At 44.8% G+C, this 10,688-nt stretch overlaps 1 protein-coding gene and 2 long non-coding RNA genes across 9 annotated transcripts in view; 1 reads left to right on the top strand and 2 right to left on the bottom strand.

Moving 5' to 3' along the window:
* Positions 1 to 105: 105 nt before the first annotated feature.
* On the top strand, positions 106 to 2,520 carry LOC127616427 (uncharacterized). Of its 7 annotated transcripts, none has more exons than XR_007967107.1 (4): positions 106 to 174; positions 665 to 816; positions 2,006 to 2,139; positions 2,271 to 2,520. It is a non-coding gene; the product is annotated as an uncharacterized LOC127616427 (long non-coding RNA). The 7 variants fall into 7 exon arrangements; XR_007967110.1 differs by having other exon boundaries at positions 153 to 178; XR_007967111.1 differs by having other exon boundaries at positions 170 to 315.
* Positions 2,521 to 4,837: 2,317 nt separating this feature from the next.
* On the bottom strand, positions 4,838 to 8,618 carry LOC127616420 (inhibin beta A chain-like). Its single transcript, XM_052087998.1, has 2 exons — positions 7,482 to 8,618; positions 4,838 to 6,612 (listed from the first exon to the last, which is right to left on the bottom strand). Exons 1-2 carry the CDS (start codon positions 7,867 to 7,869, stop codon positions 5,858 to 5,860), a joined length of 1,143 nt encoding a protein of 380 aa, XP_051943958.1. The 5' UTR covers positions 7,870 to 8,618; the 3' UTR covers positions 4,838 to 5,857.
* Positions 8,619 to 9,295: 677 nt separating this feature from the next.
* Positions 9,296 to 10,688, bottom strand: part of LOC127616431 (uncharacterized) — a 109,978-nt gene continuing 108,585 nt past the window's right edge. Inside the window, exon 2 of the long non-coding RNA XR_007967114.1 lies at positions 9,296 to 9,377. This is a non-coding gene — a long non-coding RNA (uncharacterized LOC127616431). The remainder of the gene's footprint in view (positions 9,378 to 10,688) is intronic.

Genomic DNA, 10,688 nt, shown 5'->3' with positions numbered 1-10,688 from the left:
ACTGTAAATTAGATTCAGGTTGCTTGCCAAACGTCTTTGTGGTTTCCCGGACAGTAGGGGGCGATATAAACTAAAGACATCCAATTCACCAAGAAGAAGAAGTACACAAGAACGGTACCGCATCCGGTTCAATAATGAGCAAGTTTTGTCCGCTGTCCACAAGACCTGTTCTCAGTGAGTAATTTTAACATTTTAAACTGACTTCGCAGTTTATCTCTGAGTGTAGATGTAGACAATTGGGGAGAGTTATTACGACACGTTGCTCCTTTAATTTTGTTGTTGTGACTCAACATAAACAAACAACGTCAGCAAAGGGTGCAGAACGAGCACACCGCCGACAAGTCGACCTCAGTTGTCAATCAAAGCTGCTATCAGCAGTGGAAGTGTGATGGCTTCACATGGGGGGGGGGGGGGCAGATTTATTTCAAAACTATTCCCACAAATGCACGCGTGACTTTGTTCATTTGTTTTTCGAAAGGAGGTTGCTCATTGTACTTTAGGTGTGGGGAGAGATGCATTGCGAGTGCGGGCACGTTTGGAAATGGACGGGTTGAAAGTAAAAGTCTGCAACTTTACGAATAATGACTCAAATTAAAAAAAAACTTTTTTAAATGGACTACAGTGTATGACTTTCCACTTTTGTTTTGTTTTTCTGCCTGACCAGATTAGTCAGATTATTGGGCCAAAGGCGCAGCCGCCAGACTCGGAGCACATGCGGAAGGGACGCCAACCTGCATTTGGACATGCGTGAGTACTGAGCTGTGTGGTGTGCTTGAAGAGCTGATGTCCGATGTCACATTGCACCACAAGATGGAGGTGAGTGTGCCCGCTTGTCTGTCTCTCACTCAACTTAAACTTCTGCTTCGTGTACTGCACAACAGTGTCAACTCCACATAGACAACTCGAGCATCATCAAGCACTTCTGGAATATGTTTTTAAACCTTGAAGTGGACCAAGTTAGTTTAAAATGTGTCTATGTATGCATATATACACACATATGACTAACTTGGTCCACTACAATGTCATTTAAAAACTTGACCAGAAGAGTGTGATCATGTTGTTGTGGAGTACACGGCAGTTAGTTTTTGTCTCAGCGAGAGAAGTCGGACGTGCTCATGTCTGTCATGTTTCTGTCCAATAAATTGTTCAAATTGAATCTGAATCTTTGCCTTTCATGACTCAATCCATCCTCGACTCACTCGAAGTCTTTTCAAAGACTGACATCTTGAGCTCAGACTTGCGCTTCAGTCACATCAGACAGTCTTGTCACTGTTCCCGTTGGTCTCCACATGACTCGGAACTCCAGGAATCGAGTTTTTGGGTCATGTGAAACCGACGGGGAACAGTGAAAAGACTGTCTGATGTGACCCAAGTACAAGTCTGAGCTCAAGACTCAATGCCTGCCCCAAAACATACCCAATTTGACATCCACCAATCGCAGTGAGGCCCTCAAAACCCTAACCTCAATTTCCATATCCATGTCCACTTTCCAAGTTCTGACCAATCACGTTGCTCCTGATGTGTGCATAACCACACCCCAAAAGAGCCCACCAATCAGAGAACACATACTTTGCATAACCACTCCCCCTTCCACCAATCACAGCATGCTATCATGCTCCACCCACTTTCACAGCTATCAGCGAATCATCAGCCATCATTCCAGCCAGGCCACACCCACTTTCCTGGAGTTATCTTCCTGGAAAAAAAACTCCAGGACAAAAAACTTTTGGAAATGTTTTTTTTTTTAGAAAGAAACAGAAAATAATTTTAATTTTTTTACTATACGACTATGTATAGTAAGGCAAGTTTAGACAAAAAGAAAACGGCCAGGTATAGTAAGGCGTTTTCAGCCGAAAAAAACGAACACGTATAGTAAGGCATTTTTAGCCGAAAAAAAACGACCATGTATAGTAAGGCATTTTTTAAAGTTGTATTGTGGTGATGTGTTTAAAAAAGTTGAGTTGAAGTGTTTTTTTTTTGTAATCAAGCTTTATATCTTTTGCAGAGTAGACAATCACAAAAGCAGAGGAAAAAGTTGCAAGTTAGTCTGATTGTTTCTGGGTGGCGAAGTGGTCAGCTCTTGAGAAGAACGTGGGACAGGTGTGTTGACCTGAGAGGAAAGGCATCCGTGAGTTACACGTAAGTCAATTTCTTGGGCAGACAAAGATCTGTTGGGCATTAAACTTGCCAGGAAGCTGATCATGTTTACTCAGTCAAAAAAGTAGTCATGATTGTGCATTGAACGAGTGTAAATGTCTCCTACTTTTCAGGCTGGCCCAAAGTTTGACTTCAGCACCTTGTGAATAACAGGAACAAGAGCAAAAAGTGTTGCCTGCAGGTCTGTGCTCGTAGATGGACTCTGGCGCTGAGCAGGTCGCTCCCTCTTGTGGCACGGAGGACCCAAGAACAATCTTCTTTCAACTCTGAAAAATGAAATGAGGCTTGTGTTGGGTCGGTCTCAGTGACAGAGTGAGGCTGCTGCTGTCTTCTACTCTGATTAAAACAATGTTGTCTTTTCCTCTGTCTTTTCCCAGTTGATATTCCACAAATTGCACCCTATTAAAAATATTCATTCGGTGTCTTTAGTGCATTTTTTTCACTTTTAAATAATCCTGTGGGCCTCATCAAACCTCCTGGCGGGCCGTTTCCGGCCGTATGTTATAAAGCCCTGATGTATAGTAAGGCGTTTTTAGCCGAAAAAAACGACCATGTATAGTAAGGTGTTTTGAGCGCAAAAAAAACGACTATATATATAGTAAGGAGTTTTTAGCCGGAAAAATGACCATGTATAGTAAGGGGTTTCTAGCCGAAAAAAAACGGCAGAAAAAAACGACCATGTAGAGTAAGGCGTTTTTACCCAAAAAAAACAACCATGTATAGTAAGGCATTTTTAGCCCAAAAAGATGGCCGAAAAAAACGACCATGTATAGTAAGGAGTTTTTAGCCGAAAAAAACAACCATGTAGAGTAAGGAGTTTTTAGCTGAAAAAAACGACCATGTATAGTAAGGCGTTTTTAGCCGAAAAAAAGGGCAGAAAAAAATGACCATGTATAGTAAGGCGTTTTTAGCCGAAAAAAACGACCACGTATAGTAAGGCATTTTTAGCCGAAAAAAACGACCATGTATAGTAAGGAGTTTTTAGCCGAAAAAAACGACCATGTATAGTAAGGCGTTTTTAGCCGAAAAAAACGACCACGTATAGTAAGGCATTTTTAGCCGAAAAAAACGACCATGTATAGTAAGGAGTTTTTAGCCGAAAAAAACGACCATGTATAGTAAGGCGTTTTTAGCCGAAAAAAAACGGCAGAAAAAAATGACCATGTAGAGTAAGGCGTTTTTAGCCGAAAAAAACGACCATGTATAGTAAGGCGTTTTTAGCCGAAAAAAACGACCACGTATAGTAAGGCGTTTTTAGCCGAAAAAAACGACCATGTATAGTAAGGAGTTTTTAGCCGAAAAAAACGACCATGTATAGTAAGGCGTTTTTAGCCGAAAAAAAAAACGGCAGAAAAAAATGACCATGTAGAGTAAGGCGTTTTTACCCAAAAAAAACGACCATGTATAGTAAGGCATTTTTAGGCAAAAAAAATGGCAGAAAAAAACGACCATGTATAGTAAGGAGTTTTTAGCTGAAAAAAACGACCATGTATAGTAAGGCGTTTTTAGCCGAAAAAAAGGGCAGAAAAAAATGACCATGTATAGTAAGGCGTTTTTAGCCGAAAAAAAACGACCGTGTATAGTAAGGCGTTTTTAGCCGAAAGAAATGGCCGAAAAAACCGACCATGTATAGTAAGGAGTTTTTAGCTGAAAAAAAACGACCATGTATAGTAAGGCATTTTTAGCCAAAAAAATGGCCGAAAAAAACGACCATGTAGAGTAAGGAGTTTTTAGCTGAAAAAAAACGACCATGTAGTAAGCCGTTTTTAGCCGAAAAAAAGGGCAGAAAAAAATGACCATGTATAGTAAGGCGTTTTTAGCCGAAAGAAACGACCACGTATAGTAAGGCGTTTTTAGCCCAAAAAAACCTGTTTAATTTTATTACTGTTACTAATATCTAAACTTACTAAGCAACATCTTTGATGTTGTCAGATTCACACTCCTGCCTCACAATCCACTCCTGAAAATACTGTAATGCTCTCAACTGGCCGTGTTAGTAATTATCACCTTGAAAATGTGATGGATCTTCCACAGTTACATCTTCTTCTTGTTCTTCTCCTTACTCTTAGTTGTCATGAGTGAGCGCGCAGGCGGTGTTGTGGCCACGTCATTGCGCATTGATGAGGGTGGCTCGATGGGCCCGTGGGATGGCCGCCCGCGCTTCCATCACAGCAGCTAATGCTGACAAGAACACTTGACACACTGACTGTGAGTGTGAAGAAGCTAATTCAAGATACTCGTCATCACTTTTAGCAGGCCTACACTGGAAAAAAAAATTTGCGTTCATTTCTCACACTTGGTTCAACATGTTTTGGGCAGGGTCATCAGCACTCCAGTCCCTCACATTTATTGTAAAAACATAATGATAATGATGATGATCTTGGAGGCTTGAATTCCACAGATGTGCGATGGCGGAGAGGTCGCATGGGATGGACTACAAGATGATCAAAAAGAGCAACAAGCATGTGGCCAAAGGTCAAAGTTCATTGAGGCCGGCCTTTTGACTTTTGCTCTCATTTTGACGAAATCGTGTCACATTGCATGACATTCGTCTGGAAAAAGGAGGCGACCGTCCTCGATCATTGAAGTTTTTTTTTTTTTCCAACAAATTGCAAAATGATGTGCCCGTCGCCCTTTGCTGTTTTAATATATCGGAAAAAGCATTTTCCCAACAACTGTCTTTCTACAAAACAATCATTTATTTGACCACTTTCAGTCCCAAATTAGCAGGTGTCACACTAGTGAGACAGCACGAGTGGAAGTTAGTCAAGACTGGAACATGATGTCAGAGTAATAAAACAGCTTTTTTTCCCCCTCTTGTGCAACATGTAAAAAAAAAGATATACAGTATATATTTCTTGTCTTATGAGGAATAACTAGAGCATGCGAGTGCACCAGCATTTGACCTCAGTGACCTCGAGGCGCCTTACTAACCTACTTGTGCACTATGCTTCCAAAGTTGACGATAAAGCGCTAATAGAAGTGCAAGTCCACACTTGCCACTTGTGCTTGGCACACGATAGAAAAGTGCGTTCAAAGTGCATCAAAAGGGTCGTGAACGTAAAGTTTGATACGATTAGCCGTCAAATCATTCCACAATGCTGTGCGTACGTACACACTTTGGAACGAGACGTCATGTTGCCTTTTGGGGAGAATTATGCCATCCTAAGAATATTTCATTGCTATTATTGCCACATGTTCCACTACCCACGATGCATTGTGTTGCCCTCTTTGTCTGAGATCAAGTCCTCGACTCAGCCATGAGTTTGTAGGTCAGTGAACAAACACATCGTTGCCACGGTGACCAATTTTGGCTGGCCTGCTTCTTCAGTCTGGAAACTTTCGTTTGACCAGCACATCCACTTCTTGTCAATCGAGGGGCGTTGGGGGCAAGGGGCGGGGGGTTGGGGGGGGGTGGACATGCACCAAAACACTCTTCATTGTCATGTGAAGGGTTTTGAAAATTCTCTCACAAGCCAACGTTCCATCTTTGGCTTCCTTCCTCTGCGACGTCCAGTCGGTCGTCTGCAAGCGTTCAACCGTCCACCGGCGAGACTTTGACACAAAGTCCAAATGAAAAAGGGATCAAATGAACGACATCATAGTTTGTCAGTTTTGATGAACTCCCCGCTTGCTTTCCAATGTGGAAAAGAGCGGCTCGATCAAATCCTCCGTTTGATCCGCTCTGTCACGTGCGTTTTCACGAGCAGCCGCACTGGTCCACGATCATATCGCGTATGTCTTTTTTGACGATCATCTGCTCGTCGTCAAAGTACAGCATGGACATGGCGCGCAGCCGCGTGGGCACGCAACATGACTTGACATTCTGGAAGGGTCCGGAGCCCCTCATGCGGTACTGGTTGATGACGGCGGTGTGGAAGGAGAGCGCCGAGCCGCCGACGCTCGCCATGTGGTTGGGACAGTCTCCCTCGCAGTAGTTGGCATGGTAACCGGACGGCGCGATAATCCAGTCGCTCCAGCCGATGTCCTGAAAACTCACGTAGAATTGCTGTTTGCAGCACGTGCGCGTTTTGCCGTCGCACTCCAAACTGCGAGCCGTCCGGCGCCGAGCCGCTTCCTCCCCGGCGCGCAGCGCCACCATGAGGAAGGGCCGGTGGGATTGGTCGCCGCCGGCGGAAGACAGGACCGGCGCGGCGCCGGCCCCCGCGCAGAGCGGGCAGGACAGCCCCAGACGCAGCGGCCCGTCGCCTCGGTCCAGCCAGGACTGAACGCAGCGCGGCACGGCCAGGACGTGCCAGCCGCTCCGACGCGTGTCCACCATCTTCTCCGAGACGGGCGCGTCCCGCTCAGCCTGGTGGAGCTGCAGCTTCACCTTGCCTTTGGCCCGACTTCCCCTCGACGCCTTGAGGAAGATCCACAGGTCGGCCTTCTCCACCGACGCCCCCTTACCGCCTTCCTTGGAGAGGTCGAAGGTCAGGGTGTTCCCGGCCTCGCCTGGCGCACAAAAACACGGCGACGCGTAGCACGTTAGCATCACTTTGCATCGCTATTAGCAGCCATGCTAAAAAAAGCCCCCAAAGTGCCCCTTTGTCTCCTGTGCCGACTAATTAGTGAGTCTGAATGAAATCATTCTTTCTTTCGTGCCTCCCCCTCATTAACGAGTTCTTTCACAGGGGTCGCTATTAATATCTCGGCACTCTGTCAGCAATGAGCTGGCCCTCGCCGTGCCCTTTTGTCGTCCAATTCCCAGAATACGCGCAGAGACGCACAATTTCTCGGGATGCTGTTGACAATTTTGGAGAAATTGTGTCAGTTGTGGAAGTGTTGTCTGCATCCCTTGCCTCAAAGTGAAAAAAAATACATAAAGCGATCAACATTTCAGCTATCCTACTTTGAGGAGTGGTAAAAAAATAAAAATAAATGGACATTTTTGATGATAAATTGATCACATTGTCAGACGTAACACGTGTTTCAAGCAAACATCACCCCTCGAATGCATCAAAGTACAGTCAAACCTCGGTTTTCGTACATAATCCGTGGTTCCAAAAAACGAATTGTTTGAAAATCTTTAAAAAAAAAGGTTTCTTGAACACGTCTGCTCACGATGAAAAGCAATACAAGGAAGCGTCACGTCCTCATGTAAGGAAAGCGGGAGGAGTCAAGTGGTGCATTCGGGTGCGCTCAGTTTGTTCGAGAACCGAAATTTGTCTGTCATCCGAGGCATGAAAAAAACTCAAAATTTTTGGTGGAGAACTGAGGTTCGACTTTATGTTTAGACACCCCCTGCCATGAAGCAAAACCAGCCGCCGGCCCTCGGACCACGTCAAGAAGCGGCTTTCTGGAACGTTTGCCCGTTCACTCACCGGGTTCGGCAAAGGCGATGACCTCGGCGGCGGCGGGCGCCTCGGGGTCGGTCCCGTCCACTTGGACGTCCACGCTGCCGTCGTTGGCCACGCGGCCCACGTGCAGTTTCTTGATGGCGTTGAGAACCGCGGCGCGAGGAAGCGTTTGCGTCAGGTTGGGTCGTGTGCTCAGGTGGAGCATGTTGAGGATGTGACGCTTGACCGCGTCGACCATATCGCTGGAGTTCTTCCTCACCTGGCCTACGGTGCAAGAGGCGCACTTGGGGGACTCTGCCCCCTGTTGGATGCCCGCGGGAACTTCCGACTGGAGGACCAGCGAGCCTGATGGACAGAAATGGACGACGACGGTCAGAGCGAAAAGTGCTGCGGGGAGAGAAGCGGAAGTCATGGCGATGTCCCGCAAAGGCAACAGGTGGCGCGCACTAAGTCAGTCGGTGCGGATCTGCTTCCATCAAGCTCTCTTTCTCCCAGGAGCTGCTCTATGTTGATCACCTCAGGCCTCGGGTCTGCTGCTTGTGAGCTGCAGTCCTCAAATACACTAATTATACTTGGGTGTCCATTTGATCCCTCCCTCCACCACCACACAGGAATTTCCCTGTGAGTCAGCGACATCACACACACACACACACACACACACACACTTTCTCCTGAATGAATGTCACGACAGAGGAGGAGGACCACGATGCCTCCCTGATTCATTCATGCCAAACACACACACACACTCAAACGCGTGAGTTAGAGCGTCATCTTTTATCATCATCGCCATCGCCTCACGTGGAAGAGAGAGCGAATTTCTGTGAGAGTCATTTTTAGAAAGACAACTTGTTACGGTCACAGAACAGATGGAGTGGTGCGCGTGAACACACACACATATACACACACCCTCTGCTGGTGGGTTTCAAATGTTACATCACATCTTCACGTGGGACTGAAAGTTTGGCATTTGGATAAAAAAAAGGATTGGTGATGATAGAAGGAAAGACCTCGTGGGAGTGTTCCAAAATGCAGACTATTTTTGAGCAGTCCAAACTGGAATCAAACCAGGGGACTTGTTGCTGTAAGGCAGCAGCAAGAGCCACTGTCGCACTGTCATCAACCAAAAGCATGCTATGAAGTATATTGCAAAATTTGATGTCATTTTTTTGTCGCGGGCCACATTATAGTTCCCGGTTCCTTGGAGGGCTGTTATGACTGTGAAACCATTTAAGGAAGTCAAGAATAATGGTTTATGCAAATGTGGTTTAAGTTACTGTCATGAGGGTTTTGGTAACAAGAAAACTTCCAATAGCTCTCTTTTCTGAGAATTTGAAATTTTGGTGAAAATTTTAGCAAGCATCATGGAAGTCAACATGTTTGATTTGCTTCCGCGGGCCACATCAAATGATGTCGCGGGCCAGATCTGGCCCCTGGGCCTTGAGTTTGACACCAGTGCTCTAAAAAGTGCCGCCGGACTGCTACTTGCCCCCCTCCAGTTTGCCGACCGAGCAAACAGGTTAACATGAGGCTACAGTTTGTTAATACGTTTTGTCAAGTCCACTCTGCTCCTCCGTCTTGCCTGCTTTTTGGGGTCCTCCCCCACCACGTTCATGACAGCGGAAGTTGTACATTCCGATATTCATGTGTAACGCCAATGCATCTATTAGGGTAGGCACAAATATGCCAGGAAGGCTCAATGTCGGTACATACAAGGAACATACCGGTAAATGTAAATTAATTTGTCTTTTTTTTTTTTATTGACGGTTGGGTGATTACATCATTCTGAAGCTGTCCCCAGTTCTATCAGCACCTATGCTCTGAGCTGGCATACACCTTTATTCAGTGGCGGGCCGTGCATTTCAACCTTAGGCCTTCAGTGACATCACCAACATTAACACAATATAGGCTCGTCAGGCAGCACTTAATTTCAGGAGCATTTAAAACCATCAAGTATGCATTCACAATTAAGAGCAGGAAATTAAATTTACAGATATTGTCCAAAATAAAAAGATTTAAAAAATACTAAATAAAATGCCACCCAAATTACGCTGTCTGTCCAATAAATTGCGCAATGTCGCAGTTTCATATAAGACACCAAACACACAATAACAAAACAAACTATTCTTTGAAAATAAAATTAACAGATCATTTGCATTTTGAGAATAGGCTATACAAAAGCAAATAACTGAAAATGTTGAGCAGCTGAGATTGGACAAATTTTAGTGCACGAAGCTGACTACAATGCACCATTATAAATTGCAGGTGAGCAGATTTATTTGATACAATTTTGTTGTTTGATTTTCTTTGTCATTTTATTTCGTGACCATTAATACTAACGAAATAAAATAACAAGAGGAAATGTAAAATACAATTCATTTACTCACCAATGTAGTGCCTGTTCACTGAGCTGGAGATCTAGGCGAGTGTGCCCAAACATTTTTAAACGCACCGTAGCTTGTAAGTGCCCAGCCGTGCTCGGATGTTTCCTTGCTGCCTTGGTAAAACAACTTAAATTGGTAAATCTAGTGGAAGGTCCGTCTTGAAAATTGTGTGGAAAGTAGTCCTGCAACCAGATCAACGTCTTCTCCTTCGGCCATTTTGGGTCAAAATGCAGCAACAGCTCCCTCTAGCAGGCGCTAATCCAATCACCGAACGCACGTCCAGTGTCGACGTAACCCTTCGAGCTGGCCCTGGTACGCAGACTCGTGATCTGATTGGCCATTGCAAGCTGACTGTGCCCGTTCATTTACAGCGCACAGGGGCCTGCTGAAGGTTTAGTTTACCTGGCAACACAACCTATCTGAAATATGATTGGTTAAAAACTCTACCATAATAAATAAGTTATTTATCGAGTAGCTTTCAATGTTATTTTAAATAACATTGAAAGCCACTCGACTAAGTGGAAATAATACGACGTAAAGAATACAGAGAATAATTTTGTCGACATATTTATTAAAATAAAATAACAAATTAAATTTAGGGTTATTCTCAGAAAAGTAAATTTACTTTTCTGAGAATGTTAAGGCCAGCAGAGAAGGCCTTGCTGGCCCAGACAGCATCCCACTGCCTTTATTCATCAATGATTTCTTACTAATACATTTCCGGTTCGCAGTTAGTAGACTCATAGTCTGGATCCCGTGAGGTTTAATGTGAGGTATTTGGCAGAGCTGATGTACCTTGCATTGGGCGCAATAACCTTCTTACAGATGATCTGTCTTTGCATCGCAAGTC

Source organism: Hippocampus zosterae, chromosome 15 (assembly GCF_025434085.1).
Source record: "Hippocampus zosterae strain Florida chromosome 15, ASM2543408v3, whole genome shotgun sequence".
Taxonomy (NCBI): domain Eukaryota; kingdom Metazoa; phylum Chordata; class Actinopteri; order Syngnathiformes; family Syngnathidae; genus Hippocampus; species Hippocampus zosterae.
Note: the sequence above shows the minus strand (reverse complement) of the source record. Positions and strands in the feature narration are given on the sequence as shown.